The sequence below is a fragment of the Drosophila hydei genome, unplaced genomic scaffold, assembly GCF_003285905.1.
Source record: "Drosophila hydei strain 15085-1641.00,03,60 unplaced genomic scaffold, DhydRS2 tig00000060-arrow-pilon, whole genome shotgun sequence".
Classification (NCBI taxonomy): domain Eukaryota; kingdom Metazoa; phylum Arthropoda; class Insecta; order Diptera; family Drosophilidae; genus Drosophila; species Drosophila hydei.
In genome coordinates this window covers 2986877-3012127 of record NW_022045656.1, presented here as the reverse complement: position 1 = coordinate 3012127, position 25251 = coordinate 2986877, and the positions used below count along the sequence as shown (strand labels likewise).

General features: G+C 40.4%; 4 protein-coding genes across 12 annotated transcripts in view; 1 reads left to right on the top strand and 3 right to left on the bottom strand.

Moving 5' to 3' along the window:
* Positions 1-13986, bottom strand: part of LOC111594344 (RNA-binding protein fusilli) — a 35001-nt gene extending 21015 nt beyond the window's left edge. For 6 of the 9 annotated variants that reach the window (XM_023307598.2, XM_023307599.2, XM_023307600.2 and 3 more), the window contains exons 1-2: positions 12266-12418; positions 5776-6120 (exon numbers count right to left, since the gene is read on the bottom strand). In XM_023307598.2, coding sequence (XP_023163366.2) covers positions 5776-5988 — 213 coding nt within the window. In that variant the 5' untranslated portion in view covers positions 5989-6120; positions 12266-12418. Of the gene's footprint in view, positions 1-3177; positions 3289-5775; positions 6121-12265; positions 12419-13673; positions 13779-13807 lie in introns of those variants that run through there. The other 3 variants (XM_023307592.2, XM_023307594.2, XM_023307596.2) reach the window with 3 other exon arrangements.
* A 702-nt stretch (positions 13987-14688) lies between these two features.
* LOC111594338 (mannose-1-phosphate guanyltransferase alpha) lies at positions 14689-17665 on the bottom strand. The gene is made up of 4 exons (XM_023307585.2): positions 17259-17665; positions 15926-16634; positions 15071-15335; positions 14689-15004 (listed from the first exon to the last, which is right to left on the bottom strand). The coding sequence occupies exons 1-4, from the start codon at positions 17504-17506 to the stop codon at positions 14904-14906; spliced, it is 1323 nt and encodes a 440-aa protein (XP_023163353.1). The 5' UTR covers positions 17507-17665; the 3' UTR covers positions 14689-14903.
* A 370-nt stretch (positions 17666-18035) lies between these two features.
* Positions 18036-22325, top strand: LOC111594336 (importin-11). The gene is made up of 3 exons (XM_023307583.2): positions 18036-20490; positions 21107-21295; positions 21357-22325. Exons 1-3 carry the CDS (start codon positions 18412-18414, stop codon positions 22257-22259), a joined length of 3171 nt encoding a protein of 1056 aa, XP_023163351.1. The 5' UTR covers positions 18036-18411; the 3' UTR covers positions 22260-22325.
* Positions 22326-22356: 31 nt separating this feature from the next.
* Positions 22357-24006, bottom strand: LOC111594337 (protein Cep89 homolog). Its single transcript, XM_023307584.2, has 2 exons — positions 23667-24006; positions 22357-23606 (listed from the first exon to the last, which is right to left on the bottom strand). The coding sequence occupies exons 1-2, from the start codon at positions 23925-23927 to the stop codon at positions 22398-22400; spliced, it is 1470 nt and encodes a 489-aa protein (XP_023163352.1). The 5' UTR covers positions 23928-24006; the 3' UTR covers positions 22357-22397.
* Positions 24007-25251: the final 1245 nt, after the last annotated feature.

Below are 25251 nucleotides of genomic sequence, written 5' to 3'. Positions count from 1 at the left end.
AGCGGATGTGTGCTCAAAATCGGAATTGGAATTCGGAATCTGGTATCGGGTGTATCGGGAATGGGGCATTAGTAATTAGAAATGGAGAATCGAGTCCGAGTGCGATTGCAGGTAGCTACTGAGCTATGCAAAATACACAAATAAGAAATATAAATGGAAACAATCCACAGCGAAAACTACACATGTAGAAAACTGTTTTTGAAATTCTTTTTATTTTTCCATTTTTGTTTTCTTTTGGATTACTGATTTCTGACTTCTGATGCCATCGATTTGCATAGCTTTTGAATATATAACACGATGCACGCACTACGTAGGATTTCGTCTATGAAATATTCATGAGTTTCGCCTGATGTTAAATTCAACAAAATGAAAAAAAAAACAAAAACAAAATACAACAGAAACCCACGAATGAAAGCAAGGGAAAAAGATTTTCTTGTGGTGGGTTCAGAGTGGGGTTAAGTCCGACAGCTCATTATACGATATGCCAGAGAGAGATAGAGAGAAGAAGAGAGCAAAATTACAGAGAGAGAGAGAGGGAGAGAGGCAGAGAGAGAGAATAAGATCGAAAGCAGGGAGGAGAGAAATGTAAAGCAGTTTTCGTCATAGATTAAACATTCAGAATTGTGGAAAATTTAGAGCAATTCGTATTGACTGACCCATTGAAAAATAGTTAAGCTATGCAAGATGAAAACCGGAATATATGATACAGATTAAGCGATCTATTAAAAACTGCCGTCGTTTCTAGATCAATGAAAACGTGCCAAGAGTTCCAGTTCTGTGTCGCGTGCCCCGTGTCCCGCGACCCCTTAGCCAAGTGAAAACTCAATGAAATTAACTGAATGTCAATGCAGACGTCTTGGCCTAGAAGAAACTGAAACTGCAACTGAGACTGAGACCTGGCTGCGCTCTTTGTGCATTTTTTGTAGTCCCCGCCCGCTGGAGCTGCACACGAATGTTAATTAAATTTAATTGTTGCCATGCGCGTCATAACCAGCCTGTAATTAACATGCCAATTACACTAACTATGTGTGCATGTGTGTGTGTATCTGTCAATCCAAAGCAATTTTGCTGTTGCAAGAAATCTATAACGCTTGACTCGAAAGACAAAAGAAGAAAAACGGAGCCGATTGAGAGGAAGCTTTTCGCACGGAAGGAAACTCTTGACAGATTTTCATTTTGCTTTTTTAGAAAGCAAACAAATTAGCTTTGTCAATTTGCTGCTCAAACGGGTTCAATAAACTCAACGTCAATTTAAGCAAATTTAACTAATGACAGCTTTAAAACAAGATGAGCTCAGCGACGCTTAAATAAATGATCATAGGATCTCATCTTGAAAGTAAGAAACATCGTTAAAAAATCTCTGGGAATATGGTATTAAGGTTTGTGAGTAGGACAATAAAAACACTCATTGAGCGAATGAATGAATCAGAAAAGTTTTCTGTGGCCTAGAATATATAAAGAAAGATTATAAGATATAGGATATAAGATATATAAATATATATATATATACATATATATATATAAATATATCCTAAATGATCAATGATCAAATGACCTCCTATGATCTCACACAGAGATCATAGGATCTCAGAGAAGACAGTGAAACAATAACAAAGATCTTTTGAAAGCTTTTCTAGAAGCAGTAGGTTAACATTACACACATTACTAGCAAGTTGGCCCTAATCTATATAGCTAAATATGAGATATTTATTATCATTTGTCAATTTATATGGCGTGCGATAAGGAAAACGGCGTCAGATTTCTGTCGTATGCATGCACAACAAAAAACATATATCATATATAATATTCTTTAATAAAATTTGAATTCTAATCATCAATATGCTCTGCCCAAAATCGTGGAACTTGCGCTCCATTTGGCAGTTTAATTGCATATAGAAATCAAGAAATTATATTAAAAATAGTCATGTCAATGCCAGCCACATAGAGGCGGAATCAGACAGACAGAGCCCCCAATTATTAGATTTGTGTAATGTTTGGGCATTGGCTATGCGTCAGCTTTTCGGCAACTGAGTTTAAGCTCTTGGCCTGCCGATAAACAATTGTGTTTTGCAGTAATTTGAAAGTGTTTCTGTTTATTTCATTTCGGTTATGGTCGGCGGCTGTTCTATACATTTTACAGATATTTCATAAGCCATTAAAACTAATGCTTCAAACTCTCTGTGGCCAGCTGAAAGCCGTTTGATGACGGCGCCGTTGTGGCTCAGTGAGTTTCAGTTTTAGTATCACAATGCCCTGCAATTGTTAAAGTTAATTAGAAGGGGTATTTCTAGTAGTAGTAGAGCTAGTAGTAGGAATTTTTCTTGCTACAAGCTATAACTACTGATACTTTTATATATATAATACTTTGATATGCAATCAACATTTATATATATACTACAAATTACATAAAGAAGTAACTGCTGAGATTTATAGTAGCGAGGTATCTGCTAGTCGAGCATTTCAAAGTTGATTCTAACTTAACTTTTGGTTTGCCATGCTCAGAAGCAGTTCTAGAGAGTAGTTAAGAGACTACAAATCAAATGGATGACATCTGGGCGTTCGGTCGGTAAATGAGTCCAGCCCATAAAGAAATATCTATATATAATATATATATATATATATAGGTCTCTTATTCAGTTTTCGCAATTTAACCCAGAGAAATATAACCGTATATCAAGTGTAAAACGGAGATTCACAATGTCCGAAGAAAGTTTTGACTGCGAGCTATTTCTAAGCGGCTTTTAGGACCAGACAACTTTCATATGCTTATCAACAATAAATTCCAACTGACCCGAAATTCGCATAAATTTGATATTTTCGCAAAAAATAAGCAAATTATTAAAATGATATATTAATACAAACAAAATCTGATTTAATACATTTGCCAAGTCTTATACAATGGCAGTCGGTCCGCCGTTCCGCCGTTCCGTTTCGTTCCGTTTAGGACGGCATGCCCAACACCTGCCAGGCTTAAAAGTTCAGCGATTTCGAAAGCCAAGGCTAATAGACGATCAAGCGTGTTTGACCTACCGAACTATGATCGCAAAAATAAAAATAAATATTTAAAAAGCAAAATCAATAACACACACAACAACAAAAACGAACTCCACCACGATAGATTTTAATGAAATTTTGATGAACTTTTGTGTTTCTAGCTTTCCCAAGCCGGGGACTCACCGCAGAGATTACCATAATAACGGCCGAAGACCGAACCGAGTTTTGCGACTTGCGAAAGTATAAACGTAGATATATGTAAATACATGTATATATACACATATAAATTCGAATTTGAATTCGTTTTGCCTGGCGACTACTACGACAGCATTTAGAAAATTAATCATAATTTGGCCAAAAGCGTGGCTAATAATGAGACCCCTGAAATAAAGACCCTGGTACTAACCCTATCCATAGATAATTCCGAGACGTTTAAAACATCTCTCAAACGGCACTGCCATTAAAAAGCACTTAATGTCATCCGAATCGGAAAAAAGAGAAAAAATGAGATGCACTTACAGAAATGTATTGCGTGTTCAAGTCGTAAAAAAACAAAAGTTTTAGACTGACGGATCTAGACGTAAAGCCTATGGCGAGGCAGACAAGCATCAGTTAAATGCTAGTAAACACAGACCCAGCCAGACACACATACACATACATATATAGAGATATATATATTTATAAATTGTCAAGCCATTTTGTTGCCAAACACGCAGCTCACTGTATACCCTAAGAGCAATTGGATTGCAAGGAGGGGCGGCTGTGGTGGCTAGCTACGTAACGTGCTGTCAAGCATTTTGCAAATAATATTGCGTATATGGAAATTATTGACCAGACGCTGGCCCAAGACTCGCTTTTTGTTATGCATGCAAATAAAAATGATGAAAAAATCAAAAAACAAAAAAAGGGAAAAATAAAAAAGAAAACTATAAAACTGTGGAAAGTCTCCAGTGGAAAATGAAAATCAAATATTGTGTCATCTAAAATACAAACATTTGAATTACAAAATACTTTTCGTTCAATTATGAACTGACTTGGAAAATATGAAATACAAAAAAATTATTCTGCAATGGGAAAAGCCATTATGAACATAGGAAATACTTGAAAAGGCACAATTATGAAAATTGCTTAAAAAAATAAAGATTTTCTTAAGAGTTATGCAAACCTCAAAAATTTAATGTTTATCAAATCGAGTCCTTTGTTAAACCATTTTCCTAAAGAAAAATAACTAAATTGAGCTCTAAGACATTTTAAAAACCTTCCTTTATAATATTTTATGTATCACAAGCTAAATTATTCACATTTTAATATTACTTAAAGACTTGACTGAAATACATAAATAATAAGAATAAGAAAATATAAAATTAATATAGCTGGGAATTTTTCTAAAATTTCTAAGGTTTCGCTAAGCAAAATTTGGTTAAATTATTTTTCACTTGAAATTTGCATAATGAAAGGAGCAGATTTGAATATCCATCAATATATATAATTATAAAACCATAAATAGCAAAACTTAGCTGCTTAAGCTATTTGTAAACTCTCAATACATAAGATAAATTAAAAACCTGAGTATTACTTGGAAAATTGGTGGCTCTTAGAAAGGTAAATACGCCTGTTGCATGCCAGAGTCATAATGCAAGTCTATATATATCTTTGTATATAATATATATTCGAGACTATTTGTAGGGATTTCGCAATAGGCACCATACACATAGCTTCGACGATGCGTCGTTTTAGCGATTTTCAAACAATTAGTGTCAATCGCTTGGCAAACTCAAAATATGCAAATACGGCCGACTATGGGCTATACTTATATTTATATAGTTGCCGGATAGGGGCTACACACCTCCCCCCTCCGCCTACCATCTCTGACTGACAGCTCAAAATTGTAGTTGATTATATTGAAAAGACCAATGGCATGTTCCCTAGCTCCAGCAAATGGCAGCAATCAACAGGCTCAGCACTCATATCAATTGAATACCCTGTAGCTGTACAGCAGATAGTTAGAATGGAATATCTGAAGTGAGTGACTTTCCTTTTGATAAAAGTAGAAAGAAAAAGAACTCAGAGCCAAAAGTTCTCCAAGTTGGATAACTTTACCAAATGCTCAATATCTGTGTAGTTATAAGACAGCTAAATTCCTTATATGGCTTGGATAATTTATCATTTTATTTATAATTACTAAGAATAACTAAGATAAAGATAGAGGTTTTCTTTCTGACAGCTTCGATCTAATTTTCAATAGATCAAGATATTTTGAGATAAATACAATAAGAAAACTATGCTTCCGATCAGATGAACGAATTTATATGTTCGACTTTATATAAGATTTCTTCTCTCTTCAACAGTTCTAACTAGAGCTGAAAGTCTTCCAAAGTAAGCAACTTGTATATAAGCTGTACAGGGTATGTTCGAGTCTATATTTGCGCAGTTGAGCTCACTAAGTACTTGTTGCTTTTAAACGAATCAAAGTCGAGTTGTCGCTGCTGTTGTTGTTGTAACATAATCAACGCGCACAGTTGAAAGTGCAGCTTATACAACAACAATGTATTGTTGCATGTGTGTGTGTTCATAAATATTCGTATTGTTGTGTGTTTGTAAGTGTGTGTATTCATTAATTAAGTGCCGACAGCGCACACGCTTCACAAAATGGCGTCGCTCAGTAGGCGGCGCTTAGCGCTTGGCCCCAACCCCGCTCGCTGCTGAAGCTTGTGCGGTCGCCCAGCAAAGTTGAAGGGCTTAGAGAATGGCGTCAACAGGTGTGTTGACTTATTAACTCACCTGTCCCGTTGCCACTTCCAACAGCACATAGACCATCAGTATAATTTCCTTCTCATCCGAGCCAAGGCCGGGTCCATTTTGGCCACATGTGGCTATGTAAAGGGAGACAACGTGCTCGGGCACCTGCATGTTGTTGTTGTTGTCGTTGCTTTTGTTGTTGTTATTATTGTAGCTGTTGTTGCCGAGATTGTCTCTGACTTTGATGCCTCGCATATAAAGGAAATGATGAGGTTGCTCGCTCCCCAAGTGAACTTCAGTTTGCTTTCTATTTGCTATCAATTGCAATTGCTGTCGTTGCGTGGCTGATGGCACTGCATTCTCTGCTCAGATACCCATTGGTTATGGCTGGAAAACAGAGAAAAAAAAGTCGATCGGGAAATAAATACAATGGATGAGTGAGGCGCAAAAGGGTTTAAAGGTGAGTCGCTGCTTATACAATATTTTGAACCCTTGACAGCTGGCAAATCGAAAAGCTAATTACGTATGCAATTCAAAGAAAATGCCAGGCAATGCGAATTGGCAGCAAATGTAATCCGAATGGGTGCCAATTGGAAATTCGCACAAGCGACGTTGCCAATTTTCAAGACAGGTTTCTAATTAGACAGTGCGACGTTGCCAAATTTTAAGTTAATAAATATAAGTGAAGTGCCTCATCAGATTTGGTTGACATTTGCGTAAGCTGAGCATTGTTGCCAGATTTCACACAAGTGCTGCGTTGCCAGTTTTCAGCTCAGTTATCAGAGCGACGTTGCCAAACTTAAGAGCCTTTTTAGATTTGCCTACATTTATCATGCATTAACTTAAGCGACGTTGCCAATTCTCAGTGCTTTAAGAGACACTTAAATTAGCTAAGCACTGTTGCCTGTTTTCGCCTTGCATTATGAACTTAAGTGCCTTTACAGATATTTACACAATTTACATAAGCTAAGCACTGTTGGCTGTTGAGCCAAGCAACGTTGCCAATTTTCAGTAAAACATTTGAAAGTGACAATCAAACGTCTAAAACGACGTCTAACGAACGAAGTCACTAAAAATTGTCGCAAAGAGCGTGAGCAAAGAGGTCAAATTGAAATTATTAACCTGCACAACGATTTGAAATTTAATTTTGTGCTCCATTCGGTTGCCAAGCAGTCAGTCAAGCCTGAGCGTGGAGCCCAGACAAGTGGATTGGACAAAGTCGAGCAAAAGGCGAATGTGGAAACGTTGACGACAACGAACACAAACGAAAAAAAAAACACCAACAGCAAAAATTAAAGTGCAATTTTATGGGCATTTTTAATGTGAAAAGTTTTACTTTTAATGAAAAACAGCAAACACAAAGCAGCATCAAGCAGAGCTCGACTGATTGACTGACTGACTGACTGACTGACTGAGTGACTGTTGATGTTCAGTCATTAAGAGCTAACACAGAGGCAAAGGTCGTGGGTTAATCGAGGTGCACAGGCGCACAGAGACTCAGAGCGCAAGCTTTTGCAATCGCATTTAAGATGATTTTTTACTGTAATTAAAATGAAAACAACAAGGCAAGAAGGAACACCTCTGTTGGGAGTGCACAAACAGGAAATACCCTGAATCTTTTTTGTCTGATCTAACTAAAATTGTCATTCCATAAATCTGGGCCAAGCTGTGTAATGAGGCAAAACAGAGCTTTCCTAAAATTAGTGAAGGAATAAAAGGAGTCTTATATGCTCTAATCAAACTTAATCAGGAAGGCATTGCGATATATGCCTCCTTCAGACTACTGTTACATACGTCATACACAAATGCATTACACCCATGACACGCATGTGTACAGGGTATTCAAAACAACGTCCAAGCTTTTGTAATTAAGACAAGCAAATCCGATTTAAAACACAGTTTGCGACAGTTTCTTCACTCTGAAATGCTTTTTTTTAATTTTTTCTTCTTCTTTTAGTATTTTCGTTTTGTTTTATGCATGTTTCTGCGTCTTTGCAGTTAATAACTTTTTCTTATTTAAATACAAAATATATAATAAAAAGAAACATAAGCAACAACAACTTCTGCCTTTTTTGCTGCAAGTTTCCGCTTCGAGTGCTGGGGAAATGGTCAAAGTTATATTTTAATGAGTATTTTGTGTGCGTGCTCTTTGAAGACGATTGCAATTTATGTTAAGCTTTCGCATTCTTCCGCTCCCTCTCTCTTTCTCTTTTTATAGGTATATATCCATCGGTATCTTTTTTTTTTTTTTTTTTTTTTTTTTTTTTTTTTTTCGTTTTTATTTCTTTATTTTGTTGCAGCTTATTGTCTTAGACTCTATAGCGCATTTAGCTCTAAACCTTAACTAATGGGAGGGCAGATATGCCAATTATTCTGCACTTGTAGCTACTATCTTAATTAGTTCTAATATTGTCTAGAGGATGCAATCTCTTCAGTCTTCGCCTATTGTTGTTTATAGCCAGGTTGCTTGCGAGATGGTTAGGATGCGCTGCAAGTCTGTCCGCGTATCTTGAACTGTGTCGCCCAATGAGTTCAGCAACTGTGGGAATTGCTAAATCCCTATGTAAGACTGAGTTTCTTACAAACCAGCTGGCTCCAGTCCATCTGCGTAGTGCTTTATTCTGCAGGGTCTGAATTTTGTTCCTTGTAGTCTTCGCCGAGGAGCCCCATAGAGAGATACCATATACGAAGGTTGGGACAACTATTGCCTTGTAGATGGCGGCCTTGCTGCTGTAAGACAACTTGCTTGAAGCTCTCAGCATCCAGTCGAGGGTTTTTAGCTTGCTTTTGCATTTTGAGGTTACTTGACTTATGTGCGCTTTAAAAGTCAGCCTTCTGTCAAGAGTGATACCAAGGTACTTTACTTTTGAGGCTTTGGGAATAGTGGGCCCCAATGCAACGCTTGGGCAATCTCCTCTTCTAGTGGCGAAGGTAGTATGTACAGACTTTTGTGCATTAATGGTGATACACCACCGTTTTGCCCAGCGTCCGAAAGAGTCCAGATATTTTTGTAGTGAGTCTGAAGCTTCTTGCGCAGATACGTGACGTGATAAGATGGCGGTGTCATCTGCATAGGTCGCTATGAGTACTGCATCTGTACTTCCTATATTTGGCTCGGGAGTTGGCATATCTCCTGTGAATAAAGTATAAAGTGTTGGGCCTAGAACACTACCCTGTGGTACTCCAGCCATAATTGGTCTAGTCAAGGATACTGTTTGCCCCCTTGACACTTGGAAGGTTCTTCCATCCATCGGTATCTGGTTAGTTTTTGCCGTTATGCGGCTCTGTCCACTGAGTGTGTGAATTTTAATATTCCCAGGCAAGAAAATTCTCTGTTCCACTGCATTCCATAAGAAAGGAACGTTTTTCTATGTGTTTCACTGAACAGGAAAACAAATATTACAGATCTGCTGATCTCTGGCATGTGAATACGGAAAAAGTTCCAATTTATTCATAAATGGCAAATGTTAACGTTAATATAATCGTTTTCTGTACAAATACTTAGAATCTTACAGTTTTCTGTTAAACTTAACAGCATTTGATCTGTTATCTAAAAGATAGTCTGTTAAGCATTTATTTCAATAGATATTTGTATCTCTCAAAACGTAATTTGGATGTTTCGCTTAATAATTGTATTCTATTTTTAAAAACTAACTTCTCTATTTTTTCCTATTGGAGATTATATCAAAATCGAAAGTAAGCAAAACATGAATATTTGAAGTATTTGTTATTCAATTAGAAACTCCTCTTCTTTGTGATTCCAAACAACAGTCTATTGCTTGCATTCGTATCATAATCTGCGTATCACATTCAAATCCTTGATCATTTGAATATTTCATATTCCAATATAAATATGTTCAAATTAAGATTTCCATCACACTTAACATTTGCGTACTAACATTCCATTCTGAACATTTCAATATTACGATTTTCATAATTAACATTTCCAAGTTAACATTTACGTATCTTCCAACAACATATATGTTTTTAGATAATTCTGTGCTCTTCGAGCACTGTTCGAGCTAATAACTGTTGCGTGTCATTTTCCACTCAATAAATTACGTATTGAATAGACTTTAAGCTCACTTTTAACTAAAGCAAATTTGTGTAAACGGCACTCGAATCATTTGTAACAGTTTGTTCTATTGTTTTTTCAGTTTGAATTTATGGCTTCATAAATTGCTAGCTTATTGAAGGAATGCAACTAAATGTTTATGAGCAATATTTGAGTTGATGACTTGATTTGATTTTGATGTAAAAATAATTGACAGAATATTAACAGCGAATGTCACGCATGTGTATTTAATTAGTTTTATGTTCAGAGATCGTAACACTTCATAAACTTGTTGTTGCTATTGCTGTGGATGAATTTCCCTTTCGTTTCACACTTGAAGACTCACTGAGGCCTGACCGAAAGCCAAGGCCTAGGTCCAGTTGCGAAGTTTTCACTGGAACGTATGGAAAAGCGGTTTTTTCGAGGTGACGACGCGTCGCGCCGTGACAAACGAAAAACATAAAAAAATCATAGACAATAAATCTTATTTTCCGTCGAGTTGCTCATTAATGAATAACGGGTCGTTGCTTGAGATGGCGGCTAATTAGAACGGGAAGAAAGCAACAGAGGCAACAGCAGCAAAGAAATCTTCATTAAAAAGAAACAACAGCATTGAACAGCAATGTTACGGTTATTTCGAAAAGACAATGAATACCAAATTATATCGCTGGTATAAATTAGTGATAAATAACTGCAGCAACATGAGCCACAACAGCAGCAGCACTGCACTTAATAAGTGTGTAATCCAGTCAGATTGATCGGAATTGCATTTTGCACATACCCTGTATACAATGTGCATTAGCTACAAGTATGCAGTATCTTCTAGTTGAGCAAGTATTTGGTAACAGGAAATTGTGGAAACTCCGTTTGTTTTGTGCTTTTCAGGATTTCATTGCGAAAAGTCACAGAAATAAGTCTTTATGAAATACATGAAGGGTTCTACATATATAGAGAACTATATGACTTATTTTAATAAAAATCTAATCTATTTATATTTAAGTATTTTGTCGCTCACATTTCTAATTCTAATATAAAGTCGTGTTCATGAAAATAGTAGTGCGACAGAGTTCTAAATATTGGATTTACTGATAAACACAAGTTTTGAAACCAATTTGAAACGAATATTAAGATTAATATATTTTTCTATTAATTAAGATGTGGTTTTATACAATTTGGAGTTTAAGAAATAAAAATTAACTAAATTTAGTTGTTCATACAAATAGTAGTGGTAATACTAAAAAATGTTAAGAAAGCTATTTAAGATTAGTCCAACTTCAAAATTTGTTTTTCTGTATATTAATATCAAGTTATAAGTTCGATTTTTTTCTTGTTATGCCTTGCCAGTTGCGAGACATGGAATCGATGAGAACCAGGAACCCCTCCTTCAAAGGAACTTGCTTTCCACAGCTCTAGTCTGTATTTCGAAAATATGAAAAGCTTAAATAGAATATACGTTTTATAAATATACATATATCATCAGAAGAGCTTTTTCTAGCATAACTTTTTCTGAATACTTGAGGATCTGCCTACATATATAATATATTTACATTTATAAGGCACCTTAAAACATTAATTAATTGAAGAAAAAATAATAAATTAAGACGAAAAGCTTTTTTTAAGCTATAAGCCAACGAATCTAAGCATTTGGCAGTCAGTCAATTCATATATATTTAAATATATATATCAAGAGTATTCTTTTTGCTCTTATTTCAATCTATTAGTTGCATGAATTACGCAAGCGTTCGCATTGTTCCAGGCAAAATGGCTGGAATGGACAATGGAATTTGATTTGGAATTGGAACGGGAATTGGCGTGTGCCGTTATTTTTTGTTTGCCAACAGGAAACTTATGATTGCGCACAAAATTGCATGCGAGCGAAATGCCAATTGCCAAAGTTATGCTGCGCCGTCTCTATCTCTACCTCGCCCTCTCTAATTCTCTCTCCATCTCTCTCGCAACCACTGCCTCACACTCGCAGCAGCAACAAGTGCAGCAGCAATTGTTGTGGTTGCCGTTGTTGTGATTCTGTATATGTGTATTTGTATGTGTGTGCAAGCGCGCATGTCAAAGAGTTAACACAAAAAAATGCACAAGAGCTCAAAGCAGAAGCAGAAGCAAAACCAACAACAAAAACAGCACCAACAACAGCAACAAGAAATCTCTCAAAGCGCAGCAGCAGTTTACTTTGGAAGCTTTGTAACGTTTGAGCAGCAGCGACGCGCCGCTGCGCTCTTTTATTATTTCTTGTCTGTGTAACTGTAAATATGTTTTCACTTTGTTATGTTTGCGCATCTGCTTTTAGCGTGTATCGTGTCTTTGAGCTGCTCTTTTGCTGTTGCTGCTTCTTCTGCATTTTGTTGCTGCTTGCTGTTGTTGTAGCTCATACGCTCGTTCATTCACACTGGCCACACACATACATGTATGTCGATAGGCATACTTATGTGTGTCACAAATTTGTCAAATAGTTTTACAACTTACAGCAGCCAATGGGAAATGCCAGCACTTAAAGCTTTTGTGCACAGTTATTCGTTGGCTTGAGCAACAGGTTGATCCTTCTGCTTATTGAACTGTTTTTTTTTTTCGATTTTCTTTTTCTTTTTTTGCTTTACATTGCACTTGTTGTTTTTATTGTTGTTGAATGCTTTTCACCACTCTTTTTTATTATTATTATTGCACTTTCTTTTTCACACACATTCAGACAAACAATTTTGTACGTAAGCATATATGTACATATGTATGTATGTATTTATGTACATATGCATGTACGCATGTACGTATCTACGTATGTAAGCCCTTCTTCTGTGTACTTCAGCTGCTTCTTTTGCTAGTCACACTGACTAGCAGTTAGTTTTGTATGTGTGTATTTGTGTGTGTGAGCGTGTGTGTGCGTTGTCCGTTTTGCCTTTCCACACACGGCGCTGCCGATCTTAATACCAACACGTACAAAACGGACAGCGACGCTGACGCCAGCGTCAACGTCAACGTTAACGTCGGCGCAATACATGCAAACAAAAAACAAGTCACTTTTTTCGCCTTCTTTGCTGCGGCTGCTTCTTCTACCACTTTGTGTGTCTTTATATTATTTTTTTAACTGTTGTTTTTGTTTTCTTTCTAGTTTTGGACTAAAAGGTGTACGTGTCTGTGTGTGTTCGAGTATGTGTGAGTGTATTAAGTTGTCTTTTCTCTTGCTGCTTTAGCGACGGCCGCGTGCGTCTGTCTCCAGGTTAAAACAGCAACTGATCAACTTCGTGGGCCACAAGCAACCACGAAGGTAAGTGAGCTGCGCTTGCCTGCAGGTGTGCATGTATAAATGTGTGTAAACCTTTGCTGAGAGCGGTAATAAACAGTGAGCGAGCAAAAGACACTGAGTGAGAGAGATAGAGAGAATGTCGATGGCATAGCTCAGGTGTATGGGCCACTTAGCTGGTGGCTGATGCCAAACAAGATTCCAACACGCAAACGCACAACAACAATAACAATCATTTATATAGACAAGCTGACTAGACTTGCCAATGGAGTGTCTCCACAAATAGTTGGCAGCGCGGCTTCAGCCTTGTGGTATGCAAACACAAAGCAATCACAAAGCTGCCATGAAACCCATGAATGAATGCAGAGATCGAAAGAAAAAAAACTCAGCTTTCAGCAACAACAACAGTTAGGCGACATACACACATATATACATATAGACAATAGGCAGCGGCGTAGTCAGCAACAGTTTGAGAAGGGATCGCCCGTTCCCCTCTCAGGCTTATTGCAGTTTTCCCACGCTGCGCACACAACGTCACGCACACACACGAAAAGACAGTTACGCTCGCTCAGCCATGACGCGCGCTCTCTCGCTCTCTCACTTTGCTTACGCTCTCACAGGTTGCGCTCTGAAACTTACCTGCGAGTAGCCACTCGCGCAGCCCCCGCGCGTACACACCTGTGCAGCAGCATTGCGTGAGTGTGTGTGTGTTGCTGTTGCTACTTCTTCTTCTTCTTTAGCTTGCTCAATTACCAACAGAACTGCCCACGTACCTGTTTGTGTTTTTCAAGCGGTAAATTCCAATTCCAGGCCAGCCATGTTCTTAGTATTTGTATTTGCAATGCATTTGCTTTTGTTCACAATTTGACATTTGTTAATTACATATTGAAAACACCTATCGAATGTATTTGCTTATCGAATTTTAACGTTTATGGAGATGGAATGCGCACTACTCTCTTTTCCTCTCTCACTCTTTCCTTCTTACAGCAACAAGCGACGGCGACAGACTGACAAAAGCGCGGAACGTAAACGCGTTTTGGTCGAAAGGCAACGGGTGAGAGAGTCAACTAAAGACACAGAAAGAGAGGCGGAGAGCGGGAGAAAGAGAGATCGAGAGAGCGCAAAGTAAATGTGCTTTAGTGTGTTTGCTTTTGAGTGGGCTGCCTACCTGGGCGCCAGCGCATGTCATGCAACACTAATGCTGCTGCATGACATGCAGCTCGTAGCGACGCTTGAAAGATCGAAGTTAGCATGAGTATCGTAAACAATAATTAGTAGCACATTAAATATATAGCTATGTAAAAATAATATTTTTCATATTAAACAAAGGATAAAATAACGGATATTTTATTTATAATAATAAGTGAACTAAAACAATAATAAATTTAAAATGAGCGTTAATCCATTAAATGGATATATATCTTGCTCAAACTAGATTGTTCACTCACAGAGCTTTCACTGTACTCTTGACAGAATATAAACTACAAATGCTTCAAGCTGTGTTTAATCTGATTGAGTATCGAATATCGTATTCGTATCATGTTTCAACACAAAATCAGCTTGAATATCATATGCAATCAGTTTGAATTAACAAATAAGCAAATAAAGTAAAACAATTTTCCTGTATTCATAGAATATAAAACAGTTTTATTAAATCATTATGCAGCACTGGCTAAAACAAACGCCAATATCGTAAAGTTGTTGCCAAAAAATACGTATAAAATAATTACTGAACTGGCCAAAGCACGATTTTTTAAGGATTATTGCACAATACAAATATCGATTAGCACACTGATCATATTTAATATATAAAATACATGATTATATAAATAAAGAAGAAACGGGATCGCGAGGGCATCCAACGGCTTTTCACAAAATAATTTCGTTCTTGAAGCTTCGACTGAGCTCCTTGTGCGGCAGGACAATGCTGTTCAGCAGAATCTTCTCGGCGGGTATTTGCACAAAGCAGCCTAAGGAGCAGGGAGACAGGTGTGAGTATTTTATGCATTGAAATTCGTGAAATTCGAAAAACAAACCCAATATAGTTATCGATGGATTCAGTTTGCCCTCATTGTTGAACAATGGCGGATTTTCCATTTTGGCAAATGGCTTGTTTGGATCCGGGTCGCTGGGCGTGCCCTCGACTCTGGTCCAGGCGCCAATGCTGCAGCCACGCCCCACAATCGAATGGAGGATGAGCGTGTGATCCTTGATCTGCGCCTGCTCCAGCACAATGGACTCGCGTATGCGAACACCAGGACCGATCGTAACGCCCGGACCTATGGCCACATTGGGACCAAGCTGAAAAAATGTTAAGATTGAAGCTTAAGCAATTACGAATCTTTATAAATATTTTTCTTTATGTAAATACAAATTATCGAACTGCATTCTAAGCTTTTAAAAACTCTGTATTAATGTCATGAAAATTTATTTTATCGATCATATGACATGAATTTGATATGATACATATATTCGATATGTTATCTCTGTAGATAATATAATATAAAATTGAGAGCTACGAAAAACCAAGACTAAAATAACTATAGTAATTATAACACGCCTCAGTTTTGAGAGCGCATCATAACCATATAGTCTCAATTAGTTAGAGCATTTGATCAATGTTAGAAACATGAACTATGATTCTGATAATGTGAGCTTTCAGATTGAGCTGACAAAAAAATATCCCTCAAATGGATTTAGTTAGCGATTAACTTTCCTTTAACTGTGTATATTCCCTGGGTCAGGGTATCTATTTACAGGTTATTTAGCTACACATAACAACTATGTTACTCAGTAACAGTTATCTGAAATGAATGATCGACAATAGGGATTCATTGCCATGTCCATATACCCATTTCTTAACTTGTACAATATATTCAGAGGATACTCACCACAGCCGAGTGATGGACCGTAGCACTAGGATGCACGTAGACATCTGGATAGACGGTGCATATCAGATTGCCATCGCCCTCACCCCGCTTGTTGCCCACATTGGCCAAACGCTCGGGATGGGTGCGCTTATAGAGATCGAGATAATGCCGATTGGCATAGATGGCCGATCCGGCGGTCTTCAGCTGTGACCACCAATTGGGCACAGGCATGGCGAAGAGCATGTCGGTGCCGGCTAGAGGAGTGAGCACCTCTTGCTCCCACTTAATGTGACCCTGATCCTTGCCGTTGCCATTGCCGTTGCCGTTGCCATTGCTGTAGCTGATGCAGCCGTACTCCTCACCCTTCGCGTGAAAGATCTGCGCGAGCTTCGTAAAGATGTCCATGGAACAGACATAGACGCCGCAATTAATGTACGTGGAGACATACGAGCTGGGCTTCTCAACATAATGCGACACGGCACCACTTGCACGATCGAAGACGAGGCAGCCATAGTGGAGCGATTGCTGACGCGTCGCCTCCGTGCTCATGATCGTCACCAAGGCGCTCGCGGGCCTCTCCACGTGGAAGCTGTACAGCTCCTGCAGCGGAAAGTCCGCACAGACATCGCCGTTGAGCACGAAAAACGCGCGCGGATTGCCAGCCCGTATCTGATCGCGGAAGTGATACATGCCACCAGCCGTGCCCAACGAGGTGAACTCCTGCAGATACCTGCAACAAAACATACATAGAACACGTCAGCTTTTAAATTAGGTAAGGTGTACGTGCTGGACAGATACCCTATATCAGGGTACTTGGTATCAAACTAAGATTGTTTCTAGTTTCATGAATATAGCTTTTCTGGAATCAATCAAGGGCTTATCTTATGCAATATATACCCTAGCTTATATTGCTTGAGCATTTCTGTCTGATAGCTTGCTTGCCGTGGACAGGATGCAATCGATATTTATCGAAATTAAAAAAGTATGCTAATAAGCTACAAACAAGGCATATAAATATGGACTGTACTGTATTTAAGCTCATCTATTGGCTTTGATATATTGAAATAAACATGGAAAATGAATCGATATTTATCGAATTTAGGTATGCACAGAATAGCACATTATAAAATATTTATCACATCCTATGGTAGGACCCTGCACATGACCTACAAAATCGTACTTTTCTAAGTGTTACAGGCTATTTTTAACAGTATTATCGCAGAAAAGGTGTATATACATATATAATATAATCTTTACCTAGCAAACGTCAAATAACTCTATACCTTGATACGTGCAGTAAGAGTAAATAAGAAAGTAAGTTAGCGACTACAGGGTATATGAAGATGTGGCTCACCTGATGTTAATGTTGCTGCTGCTGTAGAGCGCCTGCATGTCGCTGACAAAGCCTTCCATTTGCGTTTGTGGGTAAAAGCCAATAATGAGGATCTCACGCAGCTCCTTCACCTGCACACAGGCTTCGATATGATGAGCAATCAAAGGGCGTCCGGCGACCGGGAAAAGTGGCTTGGGCGTATCCAGCGACAGTGGGCGGAACCGGGTGCCCTTTTGGGGGCCGCCAATCAATATTATGGCCTTCAACATGTTTAAGGTTAAGTAATTGGGCAGCTAATGATTAAAATTTTCTTGTTCAAAGAATTCTCTTATCTATTAATATAACTGATATCAAATTGTGTTTACGTTGTCAATACATAAGGTATCGACATCGCGTTGCCAACACACAGTCAGCTGTTGTGTGCGTTGCGTTGCCAGCTGCATTGGCTTTCAGACGATAGTTACATTTCATGCTGTAAACTGTTGACTGTGTCGATAGTCACACTAAATGGTATGCTGTTGCTGGCAAAAACGCTCATATTGATGTGCATACAATATATATAAATATATATACAAATACATATAAAAACATTTACTCTTTGTTTATAATAAAAATATGGTATAGTTAAGTATTACCGGAATACAAGAATACTAAAATGTATCGTATGATTATTAAAGTCACAAAAATATGTCAACGAATTTTAAAACAAACAACTCTATGTCACATAAATCAATATATATTATATATACAATACAGCGAAATATCAAAGATATATGCCCTAATCAACTTTTTTGATATTTAGCGTATTTAGTCAAATATAATTTTATAGTTATGTACATAAAATATATGTATAAAAAGATTTGAAAACAAGGAAGAAATAAAATAGTTCTCTTCATATATCTTGACTTCTCAGATCTGGTACGCTGCACACGCAGCCATTGCATGTTGCAGACCCGCGCACAATTAATCGCAAGCAATCGATATATTTGATTGAACATCACTAATTGAATAGCGCCTCAGCCGGAATGGCGATGTAATTTTTCGTCAATAATTTTCACAAAGTTTGCTGCAAAAGTGTATCAGACAAGTTTGTACACCAATTTTTGGTGGCCTCCAACTCGTCTGTCCACTGTCCACTGTACTCTCGGTGTGTGTGTGTGTGTACGATTGTGCCATGGCCACTGCGGAGCAGTTTGTTGCAGCCGCCTTACAGGGTGCTGCCAATCCCAATCACGAAATTGTGCAAAAAGCTGAAGCACAGCTCGCCGAATGGGAGCAACAGCCAGGCTTCTTTCCTATATTGGCGCGTCTCAGCATGAAGCTGCAAGATGACAGCGATGCAGCAGCTTCTGCTGCCTCCGCTGCTGCTGTAGCTGCAACGCTAAGCGATTCAGTAAAAATTCGATGGATGGCAGCTGTCTATTTGAAGAATGGCATTGAACGCTACTGGCGTCACAATTCTCGCCAGGAGCTGGCCCAGGAGCAGAAACAGCAAATACGTGAAATATTGCTGCAGCATTACAATGCTGAAGATGTGCCCCAAGTGGCGTTGCAGGTGGCCGTTCTACTCAGTAAAATTGCACGCATTGATTGTTGGCCCGAGCTCTTACCCACGCTAATGAAACAGTTGCAAGCGTGCAGTGAATCACCTGCGCAGCAGCAGCGGACGCTGCTTGTTCTCCACTACGTGATCAAGGCACTGGCATCACGTCGCCTGATGGCCGAGAAACGTGCCTTTGAGGAGCTCTCGGCGCAAATCTTTAGCTATATGGCTTGGAATATTTGGGCAACGTTGACTACGCGATTTTTACAGCTGCAGAAGACAGACCCAGCGGCCCATAGTTGCCTGCAACGTGCTTATATAGCCATGCGTTCGCTAAGGAAGTTGCTCATCTACGGCTGTGGAAGCAAGCCCTATAAGTCCAGCGATCATATGAATTTCATAGAGCAGCTTTTTGAGCGACTGCGACAGTGCCTTGAACTGCGGTACGAATTGCGATTGCGTTCAACGGACAATCAGCAGCTAATTAATGACCTAGAACGTTTCATATTGAAGATGATGAAGACACTGAATGAGTTCATGGACAAGTACTCGTTGTCCTTTGCTCGATTCGTGCCTGTGGCATTGGAGTTTAGCTTTCATTATGTGTTCCACGAAGGCACCGCCCTCATCTTCGATGCAGGAGAACGCATTAATTTCAGCAACTTTGTCATACAGGCCATAAATATGTTGAAGTGCATCATGATGAGCGGCAATGATACCATTACGCAGGATCAAACGGCGAATACTCTGGAGGATGAGCTGCTGGCGACAGCGGCGCAAACGCAGAGCAAATTTTTTAGTGTCGAACGTGTCACATATTTGTGTGAGAAAATTGTCACACATTATTTTCTGCTAACGCCCGAGGAGCTGGCTGAATGGCAGCAGGATCCGGAGAGCTATGGCCACGACGATGGTGGCGGCGATGCCTGGAAATATGAACTGCGTCCCTGTGTTGAATCATTGTACTTCACCTGCTTTACCCAACACTCGAATGTCATGATCAACGAAGTCTTGAAGTTTGTGCGTCGCGCCCAGCAGCTGCAGCTGACGCAGGACTCTGAACTGAAGCCCATATTGTTAAAGGATGCCATTTACAATGCTGTCGGCCAGGCATCATTTCACTTTTTTAACAAACTCGACTTTGGCTCGTGGCTGACCTCGCAGCTGCTCGCCGAACTGCGCATCGAGGCCTCGAACTTTCGCATCCTGCGTCGTCGCATCATTTGGCTTGTGGGTAATTGGGTCGGCGTTCAGCTGCCACGCGAGCTACGTCCGCTGGCCTATGAGGCGTGTCTGCATCTGTTGCGCCCGGAGGAGGATATGCCCATACGCTTGGCAGCCGCTCGCACCTTGAATCTGCTTATCGATGACTTTGAATTTATGCCCGAGGCCTTTCATCCATATTTCGCTGCCTTGTTCGAGGCACTTTTCCTTCTGTTACGCGAAGCTGCCGCCTGCGATACGAAGATCGTTGTCCTGGGTACTATGACGCTGCTCGTGGAGAAAATGAGTGAATACATTGAGCCGCAGGCCTTGCAATTTATTGCCTATTTGCCTCTGCTGTGGCGCGAGAGCGAGGAGCACGAGTATAATATGCTCAGATGCGCCATCATTGGCACTCTGGAGCAGCTCGTGCGAACCATTCGCGATGTCCCCGAGAGCATGAAGCCGTTCCTCTACAGCGTCATTGAGCTGAGCACTGATTTACAGGTAAAAGCTTAAACGTTACATTAATATTAAATACACTTTTATCATTATTCATCACTGTTGAACCGGTTCAACAATATGAACTCCGGGTTTTTACTATTACGAATCTATGAATCTATTTGATATGAAATTTAAATTGAGTATCTTAAATTGCATCCTGGTCCATACTTTAAACGCCTCTTCAATGATGAACTATAAAATTTAAACCGGTTCGGATTATAAGCTTTTTCGAACCCAAAAATTAAGTCATCCTCAACCAGAATTGTGACTGCTTTTCTTTTTAAATTTAAAGTAAAAGTTGTCTCATAAAAAATTTAATTTTAAACAAATATTAAGTATTTCGGATTATCAAACCGTTTACGTATCAAATTATATTTACTTATTAATTTTGACAACATGTTTCAATCATTTTAATGAAATTAGTTCTGTAAGATATATAAATATGCTCATAAATAACTGTAAACTAAACGCCTACTAAACCGGTTTGCTCATTCTCACATAGAATTTGTTTTGCTTATATTAACTAGATCTGAAAACTGATTTGAACAGTTAGAACCGGTTCAAGAACTCCAAATATGCATTGAATAATCTTTTCCGTCTCTCTCACTCTCACGTTTAGCAACGCTCTCACGTCTACCTCATAGAGGATGGGATCATGCTGTGGCTGGCGGTAATTGGCAACTCGACTGCGTTGACTCCCGAGCTGCTGCGGCTCTGCGATCATCTGCTGCCCATCATTGAGATGTCCTCGGAGAATCTGCGCACAGTGCTTCAGCTAATACACGCATACATATTGCTTGACGCGCATGTAACATCAGAATTTATGGACTACTTATGAAATATCGAATTAATATACAATCTCTTTGCAGGCCTATTTGAGTCGCTACGGCGAGGGTTTTGTGACGTATTGTGTGCGCTCCTTTGAAGATATACGTACGGAGGGCATCATCGCCATGTTGCGCATCTTTGAGACGTGCTTGAAGACGGATGCGACGATGGGTTTGCGGCTGGTGCGACCCGCTTTGCCCTTTGTCTTCCAGCAGGTGTGTCTCAAGCAGGAATATCCAATGACTATGAGCTGGTATTTGACTTTGTTGGCACGAACCCTGCTGATCGATCAGGCGGTGTTTATGTCTGTGGTGCAGGAGTTGCCACAGACGGACGCACTGGCACGCATCTTGGATGTGTGGATAGAGATGTTTCCACTCGTAGCCGATACGCATGCGGAGAAGAGGAAGCTGTTTTGTCTGGCGTTCGCTTCGATTTTTGGGAACAATGAGCTGCTGCTGGCGCGCTTCCCGCACATCCTGCAGCTGGTGGAGGAGACGCTCGGCGAGGTGATGGACAAGCAATATGCCGCTGCAGATGAGGCCGCTGACAAGGCGACGCCGAGATATTACGATTCTCTGGTCATACACGACGAGCACGAGCTGGAGGAGTTTCAGCCGCAGTTATACGATGACTTCCATTCAAAGACCTATCACGACGACAGGCATCGCCAGCTGGTGCTCAAGGATCCCGTTTATAAGATACCCCTAACCGAATACCTCAAATGGCAGCTGCAACATTTGCAATCCCTATTGGGCCCCGCCCGCTACGAACAGCTAATGCACGCCGTTTGCCCCGAGGTCCTCGAGAAGATTAACATGTACATAGAGCAAACGGTGCCAAAGGCGTGCGTAATGTGTGCCAGCGGCGGCAACGGCGGCGGCGGCGGCGATGATAGCGAAACGTTGGTCACCGATTCCAACAACTGCAACACGCTCGACTGATGCGGCAATCAAGTCCTCGTTCACAGCTGTGCTTCGAAAGCTTTCAAAACAACAGTCTTTAAGTTATTAATGTATTTTGTATTGAAATTATATATTTTTAATTGTTAAACTCAAGATACTTTTAGATGCAGTTGCGGGCTAGTCCACGGCGGGTCTCCTCTCCATCTTGCTGCGCAGCAGATTTCGTATGGTTTCATCTTTTTGCTGGAGCTTGTACCGCAGCTTGTCCAGCTCCTCGGTGTTGCGCAGGTGCAAGCCACGCAGTTGTGACTCCTTGTGCTTTAGCAGCGTCGACAGCTGCTGCACAGCATCATAGGTCTCGCGCAGCTCCACCTGACCAGCCTCCAATTTCTGTGCCCATTGGAGGGTCATACGCAGGCGAGCCTTGAGACGGTCCCTAGCATGCTTTGCCTTCTCACAGCTGCGTTGGAGAGCGGCAACGCGCGTACTGCTCGCCTGCTGCTCTGCCTCAAGTGAAGCGCGCTCCTTGGCATGCTCCTGCTTGAGCTGCTCGAGCAGAGCCTTACACTGCTGCAGCTCAGCTGTATTTGCATCTACAGTCACAGGCACAGGAGCTGGAGTTGGACTCTTCAAGGAAACTAGCTCCGCTTTGCACCGTGCAAACGCATCCTGCAGATGATTCATGTCCAGGAGCAACGTCTGATTGCGTTGCTCATAGAAGTGCATCACCTCCACCAACTTCTCCTTAACCAGATCTGTTTTGCGTGTCTGTGTTTCGGCTTTGCTTCGGCACACGCTCAGCTGCGCTTGCAGACGCACGCGTTCTTCTTGCCAGCCGCCCACATCCCGACGAAGCTGCTCCTGAGTTTGTAGCAACTTCGTATTCTCCTCCAGCGCCCGCTTCAACTCGTTGGAGAACAGCTCGAAGTCGGCTACATATTGGTTAAGCAGCGCATCCTTGTCTCTCAAGGACTCGTCATAGGCCTGAAGCAAGGGTGTCAAGGTATGCCTGGCTAGCTGAGCGGGAAACGGAGGAAGTGAGGAACTGTTGACTGAGTTGCCCAGAGGTGCGTCTTCTGCCTGCGCTGTGCGCCGCTGATCCTGATAGCATTCGATTTGTACATTCAGTCGGAAGACCAAGGTCTTCAGCATATCCACATCGTTGCCCAGCTCCTGGTTCTGTTTAACCAGGTGATTCTGTTGCTGTTGCAGCTGCTGACAACGTTCGCAGCTGGCCACGCGCTGCTCTGCCTGACGCAGACGCTGTTCCAGCTGCTCGCTCTGCTCGCGCAGCTGCTCGTTCTCCCTAGCGAACTGCTCGTTATATTTGTGAAGTGTGGACAGACGCTGCAGTAGCTGCTCCAGTTGCTGTTCCTTGGCCTGTAGCTGCAAGGGATATGTCAAGGGAGTTAATTGGATTCTTTACATGACTTGCTCTGCACTCACCAGTCCATTCAGAGTACGCTCCTGATTTTGCTGCTTCTTCTTGGCGCTGCTACCGCTCACGTCTGCCGGGTGGCGATGCTCCACCTCGACGCTGCGTGATCTGCGACTGAAATTGCCCGTCAACGTTTGCAACACTTTGCGCTGTCGTTTTGGCTGTCTCGCTGGCCTCAGCTGCTCCTGCACCTGCTCGTGCTCCTTCTCTGGCTCCTGTTCGCTCTGGTCCAGGTCCGTGATTGGAACGCCTCTTCTGGCCACACTCATGTCGCAAGTCCGTATTCTCTACTCCTGACAGCTTTTGCTTGAACTACACTGTTTGGCGTAAACAAAAAAACTAATACAAAAACTAACCTCCTTGTTATCATGGCAACGACGACTATGTTTGACCCTGTTATGCTGCACAGTGGTGAAAGTTGGAGAATTTGTGCATATCAATTTAATGAGTCAACAATTGAGGGTGGTTTTTATTGTGAAAAACGTTCCTATATATTGTAATCAAATTATTTCTATTATGCTATCCTCTAAAAGATTTTCTTGATAACTTCTTTCAGCTCTATATATATATATATATATTATATATATATATAATATATATACTTTAAAGAGTTTTTTCCCAATTTTGAATTTTGAAAGATATTTGTAAATGATCCATAATAAGTATATAATATATGAAATTTAGATATTTATACATGATTAATATTGAAATAGTAATATTCATAGTCGACAAGTGCCCAAGAATTTTTTATCCAGAACCGTATATATAAATATATATATATTCATATATATATATGTATATAGATCTGAAACCTTACTTCGCTTGATTCATTCTTTTTTCACATATTGACATTTAAAATAAATTTGTGATCAGATATCTGTTGGATTACCATCCCTTAATAAAAATTCTAAGAATGTTTCATTTTTGTCAAAACAGTTAAAATGTTTGCCTTCAAAACATATCGGAAATATAAAAAAATGCATATAACAGCGTTTGAGTTCGACTCTAAAGCCCAATTCAAAGTGGTTTGTCCATAGCCAGACGTTTGAGGGTAGCTACCCCTATGAATCGAGCCGCCTCTGTGTGCGCTTTCCCATAGAAACTTAAGAGCAGACAAACAAAAAAAGAGCGCGAAAAGCTCTGGAGTGCTCTTAAGCTCGTTTTACACTCTTTCAGATAGTATTTCTTTGTGGGGGTTGTGGGGGATGGGTGGGTGCCACCCTTTGCCTGGTTTGGCTTGGATTTCACTTTCTTGTGGGTATGACTTGGTCCTTGATCAGCGCATAAAACTAATGTCCTGGCGGACAACATCCTCGGGGCACTTTGCTCAATAAATGTGCAGGTGGCCGTCCTGGCCAGCGCTTAAGGCTTGCCCTCGGTCCCTATCTCGACTTTGTCCTCCATTTCTTAGCCATTTCCCTTTTTATAAATTTCATGTGCATTTTATGCATTTGGCTGATTGCTGTTTGCAAGTGGCGCCTTTATTTTCCTTTTGCATCTGGGGTTAAAACAGTTACGAGCCATGTGGCCTAATTCGACCTGGCCAAATGCCAAATGCCAAATGCCAACCGCCAGGCAACAAGTCCTTGCCAC